The 19,554-nt window shown below is 44.7% G+C and overlaps 1 protein-coding gene across 2 annotated transcripts in view; it reads right to left on the reverse strand.

The window, feature by feature from the left end:
• cables2b (Cdk5 and Abl enzyme substrate 2b) overlaps positions 1–19,554 on the reverse strand; it is a 54,311-nt gene that overhangs the window by 6,663 nt on the left and 28,094 nt on the right. The window contains exons 3-9 of one of the 2 annotated variants that reach the window (XR_011907891.1): positions 13,470–13,547; positions 11,088–11,196; positions 10,821–10,989; positions 7,336–7,433; positions 5,169–5,275; positions 4,960–5,079; positions 4,380–4,460 (exon numbers count right to left, since the gene is read on the reverse strand). Coding sequence is in view for 1 of the 2 variants with exons in the window: in XM_072367481.1 (XP_072223582.1) it covers positions 4,380–4,464; positions 4,960–5,079; positions 5,169–5,275; positions 7,336–7,433; positions 10,821–10,989; positions 11,088–11,196; positions 13,470–13,547 (766 nt within the window). In the remaining variant the exon portion in view is untranslated. Of the gene's footprint in view, positions 1–4,379; positions 4,465–4,959; positions 5,080–5,168; positions 5,276–7,335; positions 7,434–10,820; positions 10,990–11,087; positions 11,197–13,469; positions 13,548–19,554 lie in introns of both variants that reach the window. The other variant, XM_072367481.1, reaches the window with a different exon arrangement.

Consider the following 19,554-nt stretch of genomic DNA (forward strand, 5'->3'; position numbering starts at 1 on the left):
CAAGTCCAAAAGATGACAAACTGAAAATGAAAGTTGGACAGCTTTTTTCATTGTTTTTTTCTTTTAATTCCACAACCAATCATGCCAGCTGATGTGAGCAGTTGACCCACTTTATGAAGATACAGCACTTACTTTGAATTATGCCAAATGAAGCGCACAAACAACATTAATAACTTTTCATCTGTGTCATCTGTGTACAAGAGCTGCTGCTTTTCTGCAAAAGTGAGATGCAGTTCTTGTGAAACCAGGAGTACTTTATGGATCTAAATCCTTTTGAAAAGTGGCGACTGGAAATGATAAAGCTGGAGTATTTAAAAAGTAACAGAGGTTTGATTTAACATCCAATTAGAATTACAATACTTTGGTTCTGCATGCCAGTAGACTTTTCCACCAGAGGGAGGCCTTATCATAGACAAAAACCTGAGCTGTACACTTTGTGGTGTCACATGTCAAATGCTGGCTTGGTTAAATATCAAAGAAAAATTAATTTGATACCTGACAGAGAACATGACAGCATGATGGAATATTTATGGTTATTGTAAAATAATTTTGTAATTTAGGGACAAAAATGTGAAATCATAACCCATGACGACACTGGGAACTTTAAATACAGTACAGTTTTTCAAGGCTGGAGAGTCAATTTATGACAGTCACCACATTCATAATATGAGAAAATTTGACACCATTGTTGTAGATTTTAGCCACTGAGTGCGAGAATAATCTTAATGTGATATCTACATTCAGAGGAGGAAACCTTTTGGGTAAAGTAAACAAGAAAAAGAATTGTCTGGACGACATCCCATCCAACATCAGTAACACTGTACGTTGTAATATTATTGTATTTCACAGCGATTTTCCTTTGGTCTTGCCCCTCTTGTACCTAAAGGCTTTATGGAGTCACTGCTGGAGCTGACTCAGCTTGGCCTGCATGAAGTGATTTTGGCATTGGGCTTCCAGCAGGGTTTTGAATGCGGTTTCGCTTTTACTCAACTCATAAACTTTGTTGTTTTAGCCTTTTTCATTGGCCTTTGTCTCATACTCATAACTTATGAGTACCTGCTGACGCCACAGGTCCGTCAGAGAGCTTCACCATCTATTGTTTCATCCCAGAACTCAAGATAACACATTTAAATTCCTGGGTGTACCCGGCCAGCAGATAGTCACAATCTGTTGAGCTTTTTTGGGGTTTATTTGCCTGACACAATTCACCACTGTTTGTAATCTATTTTGAACTTCCACTCTCTGGATAAAACAAGCCAGCTCTTGGCTTTATCTCAACATCTAGAGCTCAAGCCTTGTTGATCTTGTTGTTCAGACTACAAGCCTGTCTTAAAGACATAAAGACCTGGATGACTCAGAACTGTCTGCTTTTAAATTCAGACAAACTCAAGTTGTTCTCTTTGGACCTGAGCGCTTCAGGGAGAAATTGTCTAGTTATATAGTTACTCTAGATGGTATTTCCTTGGCTTTTAGTTCTACAGTGAGGAACCTTGGAGTTATTTTTGACCAAAATTTATCATTTGACGCACATATAAAACTGGTTTCTAGGACTGCCTTCTTTCACTTTCGTAATATTGCTAAAATCAGGAACATCCTGTCTCAGGGTGATGCAGAGAAACTAGTTCATGCATTTGTTACTTCAAGATTGGACTACTGTAATTCCTTATTATTGGGCTGTCCCACATATTCTCTGAAAAGCCTCCAGCTGATCCAAAATGCTGCAGCCAGAGTTCTGATGAGATCTAACAGCAGAGATCATGTTTCTCCAGTTTTAGCTTCTCTTATTTGGCTCCTTGTTAAATTCAGAATAGAATTTAAGATTCTTCTCCTCACATATAAAGCTCTTAATGACCGAGCTCCATCATATCTTAAAGATCTCATTGAAAGATGTTTTCCTAACAGAGCACTTCGCTCCCAAACTGCAGGTTTTACTTGTTCCCAGAGTTTCTAAAAGTAGAATGGGAGGCAGAGCCTTCAGTTATCAGGCCCCTCTCTGTGGAACCAGCTAATTTAAAGCTGCATCATATGCATTTCTTCATTTGTTTTCCATGTTGAGGGTGAGTACAAATGACCGATTTACAATAATTTAGTGGTGTAAGTGTGTTTGATTTAACGTTCAATTTCATTGGACCACTGTGAACTATTCGTTAACTTTATTGGTCTAATGTTATAAGGCAAAATGTTTTTGGTGGCATGAAAAAAAAAGAAAAAACAGATATTAGCCACATCGTATTATAAGGTGCTCAAAGTCTGGGGAAAAAAGTAGCGACTTATAGTACGGAATTTACGGTAGTTAGGGGTGGCTCAGGTGATCCTGAAACATCCCATAGTTAAGACAGTTCACTCCGGCTTCTTTTCCTCTCCTGCACAATTATTTGCTTTTGTATTATTAAATTAAATTCTTGTTTTTTATCATTGTGCATATGAATAAAAAGTATCCACCAGGAAGATGCTGTGCCCCCACCGCTGATCTGCACTGGCCTGAACCCCCTCAGCCACATCACCACAAAGAGTAGCTATGGATACCGGTTCTGTAGTGGAACAGCCATGAGCCACTTCCTCTACATGGATGACACTATTTTATATATACCTCCACCTACAAATGGTACAAACTTCTTTGTACTAAAGGTTCAAACTCATTTTAAAAAATACTTTTTTTTGTATTTTTGTTTTTTATTTGAAAACTTGTATTTCAGTTTTGCAGAGCTATAGTACACATTCGTTCATTCATTCTTCTTAAAGTATTGGTGAAATAAAGACAGATAATGCCTTATTATTATTATAGAGGCTGCATCGTCCCTGCCCTGTTCACTCCATTACATGGATATACGCAGATCGCGAGTTATCTCAATAGCTTTTGAAGGACGCCGACTTTCACCAAACTGTGAGTAGATGAACGCATTTCATGCCAGAAATAAGGTCTAGTTTTAAAAATACCGGAGTTCCCCTTTAAGCTTAGAATATGCAGCTCCTGACCCTGCAGCTCCTGACCCTGCAGACCCTGCAGCTCCTGACCCTGCAGACCCTGCAGCTCCAGACCCTGCAGACCCTGCAGCTCCAGACCCTGCAGACCCTGCAGCTCCTGACCTGCAGCTCCTGACCCTGCAGACCCTGCAGCTCCTGACCTGCAGCTCCTGACCCTGCAGCTCCTGACCTGCAGCTCCTGACCCTGCAGCTCCAGACCCTGCAGACCCTGCAGCTCCAGACCCTGCAGACCCTGCAGCTCCAGACCCTGCAGACCCTGCAGCTCCAGACCCTGCAGCTCCTGACCCTGCAGCTCCAGACCCTGCAGGCCCTGCAGCTCCAGACCCTGCAGACCCTGCAGCTCCTGACCCAGCAGACCCTGCAGCTCCTGACCCTGCAGACCCTGCAGCTCCTGGCCCTGCAGCTCCTGACCTGCAGCTCCTGGCCCTGCAGCTCCAGACCCTGCAGGCCCTGCAGCTCCAGACCCGCAGCTCCAGACCCTGCAGCTCCTGACCCTGCAGCTCCTGACCCTGCAGCTCCTGACCCTGCAGCTCCTGACCCTGCAGCTCCTGACCCCGCAGCTCCTGGCCCTGCAGCTCCAGACCCTGCAGCTCCAGACCCTGCAGACCCTGGAGCTCCTGACCCTGCAGACCTTGCAGCTCCTGACCCTGCAGCTCCTGCAGCGCCAGACCCTGCAGTTCCTGCAGCTCCAGACACTGCAGCTCCAGACCCTGCAGCTCCTGATCCTGCAGCTCCTGACCCGCAGCTCCTGACCCTGCAGCTCCTGACCCTGCAGCTCCTGGCCCTGCAGCTCCTGACCTGCAGCTCCTGGCCCTGCAGCTCCAGACCCTGCAGGCCCTGCAGCTCCAGACCCGCAGCTCCAGACCCTGCAGCTCCTGACCCTGCAGCTCCTGACCCTGCAGCTCCTGACCCTGCAGCTCCTGACCCCGCAGCTCCTGGCCCTGCAGCTCCAGACCCTGCAGCTCCAGACCCTGCAGACCCTGGAGCTCCTGACCCTGCAGCTCCAGACCCTGCAGCTCCTGACCCTGCAGCTCCTGACCCGCAGCTCCTGACCCTGCAGCTCCTGACCCTGCAGCTCCTGACCCTGCAGCTCCTGACCTGCAGCTCCTGACCTGCTCGGACCACACACACCTGCTCAGGTGGGGTTCTTCCACCTCACAAACACTTGACCAACTGCAACCTGACCTGACTGACAGGCAGTGTGTGTGTGTGTGTGTGTGTGTGTGTGTGTGTGTGTGTGTGTGTGTGTGTGTGTGTGTGTGTGTGTGTGTGTGTGTGTGTGTGTGTGTGTGTGTGTGTGTGTGTGTGTGTGTGTGTGTGTGTGTGTGTGTGTGTGTGTGTGTGTGTGTGTGTGTGTGTGTGTGTGTGTGTGTGTGTGTGTGTGTGACACTTACATCAATCAGGTGTTTGACTTCCTGTTTCTTGAGGTCGCTGCTGATCTTAGCAGCTAACAGGATGCAGGCAGCTGACACCAGCTTCCTGTCAAACATCAACGGTGTAAGTGGCAGGAATGCTCTCTGCTGGCACAGCCATGTTAGTTTCTGTTCAACATTACCAAAACCTGCAACACTGACAGACAAACTGCGGTTTTTCTTTGTGTTTTTTGGATGAATAGATCAAATACCTTAGAAACAGAGATGATTAATGAAAGCTCAAGTAACTTTTAAATGAACACAAGAGGGGGTTACTGCTCCCCCACATACTGTGTAGTCACAGCGGCCTGCTGGGAAATCCACCCTCGTGCAGATATTAGGATAATTTATTAAGATCACTGTCACAGCAAACCTGTCAGGGTCTTCACACACGTCCTCTGGTTAAAGAATCATACGTCTGCATCTTTTAGTGCTCAGCCAGAAGAGTGCTGCATTTTCAGCTTTTCATCTTCACCTGAGCATCAACAAGCATCCAGTGTGGAGCCACAAAACTAAGACGGGAACATGCCTCTTATTACTGGGGAGCTTGATTTGAACATACCTGTTCTGTTTATTGAGTCGACCCTGCAACACCAGCTTTTCAAAGTAGACAAATGACATTGCAATGGTGACGGGCTGCAGGCCGCAATCCTCCCCAAATACTCTCATCTCTCTCTTCAGGCTGCAACACAGAAAGAGAATGTCAAACACGGTTTCAATCTTTACTACAGCTTCTGGCCATATCTCGCTGATAAAATTCAAATTCTATACCTGCGGATTTTGCTGAGGGTAAGTTTAATGTGAGGAAACTTTTCCTTAAACGTGTCGTTCATGTCTTTCTTCAGATCAGATGGTCTGACATATTCTATAACTGTTGTCTGGAGGAGAAAGAAAGAGGGGTAAAAATGGAGACAACAACAGAAGAATGCATAAACAGGAAGGAAGAGATCTGACGTCATGCTGAAGTGTGAGCAGAGACATTTAAAAATTAAATGCTTGCATGAGGAGTAAAGATGACCAACTCCTATATGCTGTTTCCAGTTTTGTCAGTAATGGCTGTTCAGAGGCTCATTGAAGAAGCCAATCAAGCTGCAGCGAGCTCAAAGATCTTCTCCCCCCTTTGAGACCTGTCCACTGTCCACCTGCACAGCAGATTTTAAAGAGCGTCTCGCTGCTTTTAAATCTCACAGTGATACTGAAAGATCACTCACTGCTGCTGAAGCTGCTGGGTCAGGGGTTCACTTAGTTTTACACTCACTGCTGCGGTTCTCAGCCGGATGAGAGTGGAATGCTCTCTCCGGGTCGGGAATGAGATCCTTCCCCAAGTGGAGGAGTTCAAGTATCTCGGGGTCTTGTTCACAGTGAGGGACGAATGGAACGTGAGATTGACGGGCGGATCGGTGCGGCGTCTGCACCGACCCGTCGTTGTGAAGAAGGAGCTGAGCCAGAAGGCGAAGCTCTCTATTTACTGGTCTATCTACGTTCACATCCTCACCTATGGTCACGAGTTGTGGGGAGTGACCGAAAGAACAAGATCGCGAATACAAGCGGCCGAAATGGGTTTCCTCCGCAGGGTGTCTGGGCTCTCCCTTAGAGATAGGGTGAGAAGCTCAGTCATCCGGGAGGGGCTCGGAGTAGAACCGCTGCTCCTCCGCATTGAGAGGAGTCAGATGAGGTGGCATCAGGTTAGGATGCCCCCTGGACGCCTCCCTGTCTCTCGGCAGGTCCCACTGGGAGGAGACCCCGGGGAAGACCCAGGACACGTTGGAGAGACTATGTCTCTCGGCTGGCCTGGGAACGCCTCGGGGTCCCCCCGGAAGAGCTGGAGGAAGTGACTGGGGACAGGGACGTCTGGGTTTCTCTGCTCAAGCTGCTGCCCCCGCGACCCGATGCCTTCAGACGTTAATGTGGTGCAGAACTGGATTCTAAAGACAACGACCAGTTAGCAGTTAAGCTCTGCAGGGCTCCACACTGACGATTGGATTCAGTCTGGAAGTTTTTTTTCACTCATCAGACATGGTGTGAAACAGCAGGAGGAAGCAGCAACTGGTCCAGACAGGACTCAGGGTGCGTGAGGAGGACTCAGCATCTTCTGTGATCTACATGAAAGCAGCCGATTGTCCCTGTCCCCGCTCCTATGAACGTTCCGTTTATCCCCAAATGAAAGAGCTCACTTTGAACTGTTCAAATTAAAAAGAGTCTTAAAGAGACGACATCTGCACACTCAGTGACACTGATGTGCAAACTCATGGAATTAATACTTTTCTCCAGTTTTACTGAATTTTTACACAAATAACCTGCTGCTTCCTTTAAATGACACGAAGGGATGATAATACAGATGAATTCATCACCATTTAGATGTTGTTCTTGTCCCAGATTATTACTTCAGTGCGTTACCTTTACCTCTTTGTAGAGGGCGGCTCTGACAGAAGCCAGATCATTGACATCAGAACCGAGTACCTGCTGGATAAACCGTAACCTGGCAACAAAGGTGCTAAGATGTGCTGGACCCATCAGACAGCTCAGAGCTGTGATGGCAGCACGCAGCGAGCACATCAGTCGGGGCTGCGGCTCAGCAGTGCGTCTGCTCAGCACAACAAACAGAGCTCACCACTGATTAAAACGCCTCGTTTTTCACCTGAAGTCTGAGAGTGCTTCAAAGGACGTGTTCTCCTGTGAAACCAACATGCAGGCAGCCCTGAGGTGAAGCCCAGCCTTGGGCAGCACCGCGTTCACGGCCCTGCAGACCCGAACAGCTCAACAGATGCTGCTTTCCAGCGTTCTGTTGCCTGACCCAAACGTGTTTAAAGCTGGCCGTAGAGCAGTGTGACAGGAAGCAGCTGCTGTTAACCTCTACACTGGAACATAAGAAGCTTCAACACAGCAGTCAGTGCAGAAAGTTAGTGATGAAGAAAAAGGGATCCAAAGCGCTTCTTACCATGTAGGAGGCAAAGATCAGAACACGTTTGTGTTTCCCACAAGGCCACTGGGGGTCACACAGGAGGTTAGGGTCGTACTCCGTCACATCTTCCACACCTGAACCAAGGAGACAGGCAGTGAACCACACACACACCTGAACCAAGGAGACAGGCAGTGAACCACACACACACACCTGAACCAAGGAGACAGGCAGGGAACCACACACACACACACACCTGAACCAGGGAGACAGGCAGAGAACCACACACACACACCTGAACCAAGGAGACAGGCAGTGAACCACACACACACACACACCTGAACCAAGGAGACAGGCAGTGAACCACACACACACACACACACCTGAACCAGGGAGACAGGCAGTGAACCACACACACACACACACACACACTTGAACCACACACACACCTGAACCAAGGAGACAGGCAGTGAACCACACACACACACACACACCTGAACCAGGGAGACAGGCAGTGAACCACACACACACACCTGAACCAGGGAGACAGGCAGTGAACCACACACACACACACACCTGAACCAAGGAGACAGGCAGGGAACCACACACACACACACACACACACACCTGAACCAAGGAGACAGGCAGGGAACCACACACACACACACACACACACCTGAACCAAGGAGACAGGCAGTGAACCACACACACACACACACACACACCTGAACCAAGGAGACAGGCAGTGAACCACACACACACACCTGAACCAAGGAGACAGGCAGGGAACCACACACACACCTGAACCACACACACACACCTGAACCAAGGAGACAGGCAGTGAACCACACACACACCTGAACCACACACACACACACACACCTGAACCAAGGAGACAGGCAGTGAACCACACACACACACACCTGAACCAAGGAGACAGGCAGTGAACCACACACACACACACCTGAACCAAGGAGACAGGCAGTGAACCACACACACACACACACACCTGAACCAAGGAGACAGGCAGGGAACCACACACACACACACACACCTGAACCACACACACACACCCCTGAACCAAGGAGACAGGCAGTGAACCACACACACACACACACACCTGAACCAAGGAGACAGGCAGTGAACCACACACACACACACACACACACACACCTGAACCAAGGAGACAGGCAGGGAACCACACACACACACACACACACACACACCTGAACCAAGGAGACAGGCAGGGAACCACACACACACACACACCTGAACCAAGGAGACAGGCAGGGAACCACACACACACACACACACCTGAACCAAGGAGACAGGCAGTGAACCACACACACACACCTGAACCAAGGAGACAGGCAGGGAACCACACACACACACACACCTGAACCACACACACACCTGAACCAAGGAGACAGGCAGTGAACCACACACACACACACACCTGAACCAAGGAGACAGGCAGTGAACCACACACACACACACCTGAACCAAGGAGACAGGCAGTGAACCACACACACACACACCTGAACCAAGGAGACAGGCAGTGAACCACACACACACACACCTGAACCACACACACACACACCTGAACCACACACACACACATACCTTAACCACACATACACACACACACACACACCTGAATGCAGCATCATTTGGATGCACCAAGGTGCTTTCTCTGTGCCGTCCTGTTCCCTCTCATCATTTCTTCTTGCTACTGTGGTATTGGTGAATTGGTGAAAATGAAAGCTTTGTGTATGTCATCAATGACTTTGAAATATAGCTACAACAGATAGCAGAGACAGCTGTGACAAGGACAGCTGTATTTGTATACTACTTAGCCATGTGCTAGTTACTTTATCTTGTCACAAGGTTCAGGTTTTGTGTGTTAGAAAAGCAACAAAACACCCTGACTGTAAGGTGTAGGCTCCACATCTCAGACGGATTAACTCTCAGTGGCAAAAATTCATGAACTTATGGTAACAGAAGAAGTTTGTAGTGAACTCCAGTGAAGCTAGATTTGCCCTCCAACAGGCTTCGCTCGAGATGGTGCAGCAGCAATAATAATAATAAAAAGGTTGGCCCTTCTATCGGCTCATTTAGTGACCACAGATCAAATTATTTAGGATGAAAATCAGTTGATAGTGATCAGTACCCGATAAGAACACAGAAAATAGGATTTCTGCAGCAACAAGGTGATTCCCAAAGAGCTATTAGCTGAAAACTTGGCATATCTCAGCATGGTGTGCAGTGTGTCCTTAAAATATTTGAGGAAACTGGACAAGTGGAGGACAAAAGAAGAAGTGTCAGGCCTAAAAAACTATCTACAGCAGATGAACAGGATCTGAAAGTGATGTCCTTAAGAAAGAGGAAAAAATCCAGCTGTGACCTGACAGGACCTGAGAGATGCATCTGGACCTTCAGCTGATCCATCTACTGTTGGCCCAAGCCTCATCAGAAATGGTCTCCATGGAAGGGTGGCTGTCAAGAAGCCATTCTTAAGGAAGGGAAACAGGGAGAAAACGCTGAGCTATGCCAAATGACACAAGAAGTGGACTGAAAATCAGTGGCAACAGGTCTTATGGAGGGATGAATCCTCCCCAGAGCCCGGACCTCAACATTATTGAAGCAGTGTGGGATCATCTGACAGAGAACGGAACAAAAGGCAGCCCACATCCAAAGAAGAGCTTCGGGATGTCCTTCAAGAAGCCTGGAGAACTATTCCTGAAGACTCCTTAAAGAAATGACAGAAAGCTTGTCTCAGAGGGTTCAGGCTGTGTTGGAGAATAAAGGAGCTCAGACCAAATATTCACTTTAAAGCTGCTGAGAACTGATAAAAAAACTCCGTTTCTGCCTCAGATTCTGGATTTATGTTCATGTTTGATCATATTTTAAAAAAAAACCTGCAGCTACTTCCTTATTTTTGTGTTCGTGAAAGGTTTTAGATTAGAGGCTAACACACGGCTGCATCTCTAAACACACACACACACACACACACACACACACTGTGATTATGACAAACAGGCTGTGCATATGTCTGCATGTGCAGCTGCATGTGCAGCAAGGGCTGATGCTGTTTTATTGCTCCATTCCTCCATCATGAGTTTGTCTCTGTTCCCCTCTTCTTCCTGCTCTGTGTTCTGGTTCTGCAGTTGCAGCCCCTCCTTCACTTCCTGGATTAAGTCTTTCTTGTATCTCAATTCAAGGAAATAAATAAGCTGACTGCTACCTTTTAAAGTCCTGACCTCACTTGATGGTTGATGTTTTTTGGTGAAAAAAAACATTAAGTTTCAGTCTTTCTTTTTAACGGTTTATACAAAAGCAAAACCTTAAACTTGGCCAGCTAGTTTAAAAAACCTCACCATCAGATAAAGTTTCCTGTGTAACTCTGCCTTATATTACTAATATCATCAAAACTCTAAATGTGTTTCCCCTGCATGATAGAGAACGACGTCATCAGTAGAACGCCAGTGAGCTAAAATCAGATCACAGATGTTGGCTTGTTTTACCCAGGTCCAGTCCCACAGCGCTGTTGAGCCGGCTGGGTGGGCAGCTCCTGCCTGGCATGCTGTGTGTGCTCCTGGACACGGGGATCTGCAGCATCAGGTCGCTGGTCGATGACGGCTTCTGCCTCACCAAAGCGTTGGTGGGGTAGAGGAACTGGGCGTACGACACCGACTGACACAGAAAGAGATAGATGAAGGGAGGAGATTGATGCAAAGTCTCAACTTTAAGGCATCATAAAGGTAATATGTGTGCATCAGTGGGATACCTACTCTGCCATAAATGTCCAACTGGAAACCTTCGAGCCCTGGCAGCATCTCCAGGGTGGTGGAGATGTTTCCAGAGGAGTGTCTCCTCCTGGGGTGGTTTAATGTAGGGTCACTAAACGCAGAGGGGAGACTTTCAGGTGACTGAAATAAAACTACCCGAAGGCTCACAATCACATACATCAAATGAATCTTGAGCACTGTGGCAGCTTGAATTAGTCACAAGTCACAGACTGCTGTCAGTTAGCTGGCCATGTTGACTAAGGGTGCAACCATTAGTCGACGTTGTCGACAAAAATCGATGACATAATAAGTCACCGACGTATTTAATTGTCGGTTATGTCATCACACGTCTTTTTCACGCTGTCGAGTTGAACACCATTTTTCATACGGAGTGAGTCACATCACTTCCTACCTATCTCTGCTTAGAGACGCTTGTGCGTAACGGTAAATGATAGCGGGAGATGACCTGTAGAAACACAGTGAAATGGTTGCGGCCGAATTCACCTCCACACCCAGGAACCGATTACCTGCAAGTTTTGTAAAGCCGACCTCTGTCATGCATGAACATTTGAAGAAGAAGCACGTCAGCACTCTGGGAGACGTGGACTCACCATGGTGAGATATTTAGCTTGTTAGCATAGCCTGCTAGCTAAAAATAAGCGGAGTTGTCTCGGATTTTAACATTAAAATTGTGTTATTCAACTTCACAGTCCACAGTTACAACCAGGCTGTATTCTTTGTCACTTTTTGGTATTGATTTGGCTGTTGGTGCATTACAGCCACACTGTTCTTAGCATTTTCAGTTAATGTTAAAAGTCAAGATAAAGTCTGGCTTGAATGTATCCTTTTTCAGTTTTAGATTGTTTTAATTAGTAATTAACCGATTAATCGTTTCAATAATCGATGACCAGTCGACTATCAAAATAGTCGTTAGTTGCAGCCCTACTGTTAAAGGTAGAATGTTCCTGAAATGCAGAGGAACAGTTCTGTCCCATGACAGACCCAAATGTCGGGCTGCCCCTGACTGAAAGGTTTCCTTTACGGCAAATAGTCCACATTTTGCACTTCTCTAACAATATATTCAGGCTTTCCCACACTACGTTAGCTCGATTCAGTCCTACACACACACACACACACCTTACACTGGTCCCTCCCTTATTAATGCACACAGACCAGATCAATCGTTCAGAGGACTGCTTGTTCATTACACTCACACCAACAACATATAGCAACTTCCTTTTTTTTTTAGACCCTTGTAAAAACAGCCGACAGAAACGTAGCAGCATCTGAACAAACCTTTGTATGCATCATGCACGCAAGCAGCTGATTTTTAAATAAAAAAAATTATTTCTAAACTATTCTAAACTTGAGTAGCTATTTGGCCAACTAAATGGTAGACAGAGCACATTAAAAAGACTCCAGATTGCCTGTTTCATTGTTGTAACGTTCTGAATTCTAAAGGATATTTTCTCCTTTAAAAGAAAGGAGCAACCTTCCAGAACTCTAATTTGAAAACTGATATGAAATAAGTGCTGATTAATTTTCTGACACTGGACTGATTAACTGATGAGTTGTTCAGCTCTTCCTTCTTCCTGCACCATCTTCAGCAGAAACATCGTATTTTCAGCCCAGCTCAAGTATGGATTTGCTCAGTTTTGTCATATCTAAGACTGAGGGATTGTCAAATGTTACCATGTATTTTGAAATCCGCTTCATGTTTTAGTAGCTGACAGCATTAAAAGGACAAATCAGCCACTTTGAACGGACATATTTAGTCGCTGTTAGCTCACTGCAGCTACGCGGTTGAAGCTTCCAGTTTCACTCCACAGCAGCAGCAGTTCAATAAAACGGGATGAAGAAGACTCATTCTGCCCATCCCATTGATGTGTGTGTAACAGTGAAACAAAGAAGGAATGCATGTTTTTCATTGTATGAATACCTGCGTATGTGCATGGGCTCAGTGAGATGTGACGATGTGAAGGCGCAGAACTCGATCCAGCTGAAATAGTGTGTGTGTGTGTGTGTTTAAAGAAACAGGGCTCAGTTTACATAAGAGTTACTCTGCGCAGTTACTAAGTGTGAATCACTGAGGATGTCTATGAGTGATTATTTCAGGGTGTTTGTATGCGTCAGCAGCAGGACTTAAGGTTAAATCAGGGGGCTCTGAGGAACATGGGAAAATCCTCCATAGCCTGACCTCCTTTCAGCCCCCCAAACCAAACAGATCTTCCTCTTCCTCTACTTCCTGTCTCATTTTTCTCTGTCTCACAGATGAAATTACATCATCCAGTTTGCATTCATTCTGTGTCCAGCTATTTTCATTAATCCCCATTTTTTCATTTGTCTTGATATTGAGGCAAAGTGTGTATGTGTGTATTTCCTTACCTGAGGTAGAAGCTCTCTCCATAAGGTAGAACCGAGAAGGCAGCACACAGAGACCTCTTAGCACATATGAGAACAATTCTGAAACACACATACATCCATGGTTTAAAGGAGCAGAACTCAGCTAGGCCAAGATGAGGCCAACTACATCTCTTTGGAGTTCATTATGGAACAAAAGCCACAGAAAATCGACTCCAAGTAGAGACACAAACAGGGAAAAAACACCATGAAGCTACTGGAGTCATTTCCAATCCATCCCTCCAAACATGGGTTAGAAACATGTTCAAATGAGAATAAACAGCAAGAGCTACGCTGTGAATCACTCCGAAAACTATCCGTATAATATCACAATAAACCCTTATGGCTTAAATGCATCAACCGATGAATGTAAAGCGTCCTCGCTTAAAGCTGCTGTGTGTTAAAATAACACGTATGGCAAAAAAGATAACCAATAACAACTGAGCTTCTAGAGGTTAGAGGTTAGAGGTTTTGCTAAATGAATAGTTCTATCTTATGACCTTAGAAGAAAGCATTTATCCAAACATTAATCTATTAGTGCAGCTGATTCTTTCACATAGAGGAACAGCCATGTTACCACCACAGAAGGAGAGTACGGTTCAGAAGGTGAGAAAGAAGAAGAAAATATACTTATTACAGAAAGCAACACTGTGTCAAAGAAGAGAAAACATGAAGAGGACGGACTTTAGGAGAAATGAGGGCAGAACCTTTTCCTCCATGGAAATCCCTGATGAAGGAGGCTGTTCATCAGAGCTGACTTTTGGATTCATTGGGACTTTGCTTTGCGGTAAGACGTATTGCATCACTTCCCGTTGCCTTGTGTGTGCACTGTGATAATAATAACTAATAATCACCTTATTTCTACCTATAATTTACGCATCTTGCATAGTTAACTCTATCGCATACTTGTTAAACACTCACTCTTACAGATCTTTAGTCTTTATTTTTCACTTTTTAGCGGTGTCTGGTTCTCTCGCTTAGCATGGCTACCAGTTCTCTTCCTCTATCTCCTGCTTTCACCTGCTCCGTGTGTCAGATGTTTAGTTACTCCTCTGCCTCCTTTAGTGGTAATGGTACATGTAACAAATGTAGTCTTTTTGTAGTTTTGGAAGCAAGGTTATCTGAATTGGAAGTTCGGCTCTGCACTGTTGAAAACCACCCGATAGTGAGCCAGGCCCCTTTAGTCAGTGCAGAGCCACCTAGCGTAGCTGGCTCTGTTAGTCGTCCCCGAGCAGATCCCGAGCAGCCGGGACTTAAGAGTGGCTGGGTGACTGTCAGGAAGAGGAGTCATAGTCCTAAAGTCAAGCCCGTGGTTCACCATCAACCTGTCCACGTTTCAAATAGATTTTCCCCACTCAGCGACACACCCGCTGAGGAGAAAACCCTGGTAATTGGCAGCTCTGTAGTCAGAACCGTGGCATTAGAGACACCAGCGACCATAGTCAAATGCATTCCAGGGGCCAGAGCGGGCGACATAGAATCCTATTTAAAACTGCTGGCTGAGGATAAACGTAAATACGGTAAAATAGTTATTCGCGTCGGCGGTAATGACACCCGGTTACGCCAATCGGAGGTCACTAAAATTAATGTTGCATCGCTGTGTAATTTTGCCAAAACAATGTCAGACTCCGTAGTTTTCTCTGGACCCCTGCCAAATCTGACCAGTGATGACATGTTTACATCAACTTGTATTTTAGACCCAATCCCAACCAGACTGTTCAAGGAGGTTTTCCCCTTAATTGACACTTCCATATTGGATTTGATCAATCTGTCTTTGTTGACAGGATATGTACCTCAGACTTTTAAGGTTGCTGTAATTAAACCTTTACTTAAAAAACCTCCTCTTGATTCAGAAGTGTTGGCTAATTATCGACCTATAGCCAATCTCCCTTTTTTGTCTAAAGTTCTTGAAAAAATAGTTTCAGCTCAACTTTGTGATCATTTACATAGAAATAATCTGTTTGAAGAGTTTCAGTCAGGATTCAGAGTGCATCATAGCACAGAAACAGCACTGGTGAAAGTTACCAATGATCTCCTCTTAGCCTCTGATAGCGGACTTGTTTCTGTGCTTGTCCTGTTGGATCTCAGTGCTGCATTTGATACGATCGATCACAGCATTCTGTTACAGAGACTTGAACATGTTATTGGGATTAAAGGAACTGCATTAGGCCAGTTTAAGTCATATTTATCTGATAGATTCCAGTTTGTTCTTGTAAATGAAGACTCTTCCTCACACATTGGAGTAAGTCATGGAGTTCCTCAGGGTTCTGTGCTTGGACCAATTATTTTTACTTTATACATGCTTCCATTAGGTAACATTATTAGACAGCATGGTATAAATTTCCCTTGTTATGCTGATGATACTCAGCTGTACCTATCTATGAAACCAGATTAAACCAATAGGTTGTTCAGACTACAAGCCTGTCTTAAAGACATAAAGACCTGGATGACTCAGAACTGTCTGCTTTTAAATTCAGACAAAACTCAAGTTGTTCTCTTTGGACCTGAGCGCTTCAGGGATAAATTGTCTAGTTATATAGTTACTCTAGATGGTATTTCCTTGGCTTCTAGTTCTACAGTGAGGAACCTTGGAGTTATTTTTGACCAGAATTTCTCATTTGACGCACATATAAAACTGGTTTCTAGGACTGCCTTCTTTCACCTTCGTAATATTGTTAAAATCAGGAACATCCTGTCTCAGGGTGATGCAGAGAAACTAGTTCATGAATTTGTTACTTCAAGATTAGACTACTGTAATTCCTTATTATTGGGCTGTCCCACATATTCTCTGAAAAGCCTCCAGTTGATCCAAAATGCTGCAGCCAGAGTTCTGATGATAACTAACAGGAGAGATCATGTTTCTCCAGTTTTAGCTTCTCTTCATTGGCTCCCTGTTAAATTCAGAATAGAATTTAAGATTCTTCTCCTCACATATAAAGCTCTTAATGACCGAGCTCCATCATATCTTAAAGATCTCATTGTAAAATATTTTCCTAACAGAGCACTTCGCTCCCAAACTGCAGGTTTACTTGTTCAATTCAATTCAATTCAATTCAATTTTATTTATATAGCGCCAGATTACAACAATTGTCATCTCAAGGCACTTAAGTAACATAGTCCAATTCAAGCCAATTGGAATTCAATTCAATGTTGTTCCCAGAGTTTCTAAAAGTAGAATGAGAGGCAGAGCCTTCAGTTATCAGGCCCCCCCTCTTGTGGAATAAGCTGCCAGTAAATGTCCGGGAAGCAGACACCCTTTCCACTTTTAAGATTAGGCTTAAAACTTTCCTTTTTGATAAAGCTTATAGTTAGGGGTGGCTCAGGTGATCCTGAAACATCCCATAGTTAAGCTGCTATAGGCTTAGACTCCTGGGGGACCTCATCTGTCACACCTTTCCTCACTTTGCTCTCCCCCCCCCCCCTGTTTAATTTCTCAAATTATATTATGTACATGTGACATTATTGTGGTTATTAACTTGTGTTTCCCTGTTCCAACAGGTATCCTTTGAATGGTGTTATGGTGTTTTTCCCCCTCTTTTCCCTCTTTTCTGTCTTCTCAAACCCCAGCTGGTCGAGGCGGATGGCCACCCTTCCTGAGTCTGGTTCTGCCAGAGGTTTCTTCCTGTTAAAAGGGAGTCGTTCCTTTCCACAGTCGCCTCAGGCATGCTCAGGACGGGAGATTGGACTGAAGACAAGTTTCTGTTGGTTTCCTTAGCTAGGATATTGTTTTTTGAATTGGCTCAATATGAATGAGATGGATTATTTTGAAATTAATTAATTGGATTTCATTGGATTATAATTACAATGAATTGAATTCCAATTGGCTTGAATTTTACTATGTTATTTAAGTGCCTTGAGATGACAATTGTTGTAATTTGGCACTATATAAATAAAACTGAATTGAATTGAATTGAATTGAATTGTTTGATGTCAGTAAGTGTTACATTCAGGTACTTTAAGCATATCCAGCTTCAAATTAACTGCAAACACATTCAAATGTATCATGAACACCTGTAATTGTCGCAGTTTATGTTCTGTTCCATATCTTGTCTTGTCATTTCCTGTTTTATTTTGAAAGCACTGACCTTCTCCTCTCGTTTCAGGTATCTTGCCCTTCCTCCTGTGTCAGGCGTCTCATTGTCTTCCCTGATTCCCAAAGTGTTTCCACCTGTTCCCCCTGGTCCCTCATGTGTTCAAATAGTCTGCGTTTCCCTTGTCTTGTGTCAGTATGTTGTCTCTGTCCATGAACTACATTAAAAGTCATTTTGTCTTGAACCTCGATCCACAGTTCCTTGAGCCTGCAGTGAGCGATCCTCCTGCAGTGCTTTCTTGATTTGTAATTTATTCTTATTCATAGCCTTAGGTTATTTATTCTAAATGATACGTTTCAGTCTTGTTTTTTCCTCTGTTTTCAAGGAGCGTTTTTTTGTTGTTGTAACTTTTCTTAGTCACCTCCATTAAAGAAGAGCTTTAAGTTTATCTGTAAAGTTTCATAGTGACTCTGTTTGTAAAGAGTGCGTCTTTTGTTTAATTCCGCCTCGTTAGGAGTGCATGTCTTTGTTTTGTTAAGCGTTCATAGCCTTTTGTTTTCCTCCCAGTTTGGAGAGTTTTCTGTTTGTAACTTTCATAGCTCATCCTCTGCCATAGTTCCTGAGGAGAGTGCTTAGGTTTTTCACAGCCCTTTTCTTTGCTCTGCCAGTAGATCGCCCTGCATTGGTGTGCTCTGTGTGCTTTGTTAAATAATAAACCCTCTTGGAACCCATACGACCCTGCGTCTGTGTCCTGAGTCCCCTGGTAAACTGACAGTAATACACATACTATCATGAAATAAAAATCCGACATATCATGGTTTCATTAGTTAGCTCGTTAATCTCCCTTGGATCAGTTTGCTGATTTTGTAAATAACATCATCAAATAAAATATTAGGCCTCAACAATGCATACGTCTTATATCCATCCATTTATACAACTTTCCTTTTAGGATAAGTAAAGTATTTGTTTTTCCAGGTCAAAGATCTCTCTCCAGCTCCAGTGTTTTGATTAAAAAAATACGAGTGAACTAAACAGATGTTTCTAGCATCTGCATATCCTTTGATTTAATCCAGACAATAGCCAGAGATAGTCTTCAGATGCTCACAGAGGACTGAAGGTGTGATGTCTCAGAACTAATCCACATTAACCATTTGTGTCACCCAGACACACAGATAGTTTTAAACTATTGGTCTCTTAATTAACACCCAGACAAGATCATTGTTTTAACTTCCTGTTTCTTAATAATCATCGAGACCATATCCTGCCCCCCCCCCAACACACCCAAAGAACAAAGCCCCCTCCTCAGGTAGAAATGTTTCAGCTTTCCTTTGGTCTTTCTCCACCAGAAACGCTGAATGGTATTATTATGGTGGAGGTATTAGGCAGGAAGCGCGAAAACTTCACACAATAATTGCTACGATACAACAGTCAGGACTCAAAATAAAAGCATCCAGCTTTAAACTGGAAGATTTAAGGAACCATTGTTTACTTGTGAACATCACTCTGCCTAAAGATGACATGCCTCGCAGAAAAGAACGTGTGTGCAGATGTGTTTTCTTGTTGTAGCTCCTCTGGAGTATGAACCCACGGGGAGCCGAGTCTGCTGCTCTGCTCGCCTGCTTTATGTCTCAAGAGGAAAATATTTACCCTCATTATCTGAGACTCACGATTCAAAGAGAGTGGAAAACTATTCCCAGTGGGTGAAAGCACACAAACACTCATCCCACTGATCCAAAAGAGTTCAATATGAACTATTGACTTTGATGACTGACACACAGATGAGAGGAGAAGCCTGAAACACACAGAACGGCCCCTCGCTGACATCCAGTCAGTGCTGAGCAGGTCAAAAGCAGGTGGACACGGCTGTGAAAGTTAGCCAAGTCAGACCACGGCACCAACCAACTCTGGGCTTCATCTACAGAGGTTATGTTTTTTAGGATTTCAAATTAAAGTGCTCTTCAGAGAGCATCTCCTATCCTAGCACTTACCTTGTACTTCCCTACCCCCTCTATCTCTGCACTTCCTTCTATGCCTGCACC

This window comes from Leuresthes tenuis, unplaced genomic scaffold (assembly GCF_036924035.1).
Source record: "Leuresthes tenuis unplaced genomic scaffold, fLeuTen1.0.hap1 SCAF_16, whole genome shotgun sequence".
Taxonomy (NCBI): domain Eukaryota; kingdom Metazoa; phylum Chordata; class Actinopteri; order Atheriniformes; family Atherinopsidae; genus Leuresthes; species Leuresthes tenuis.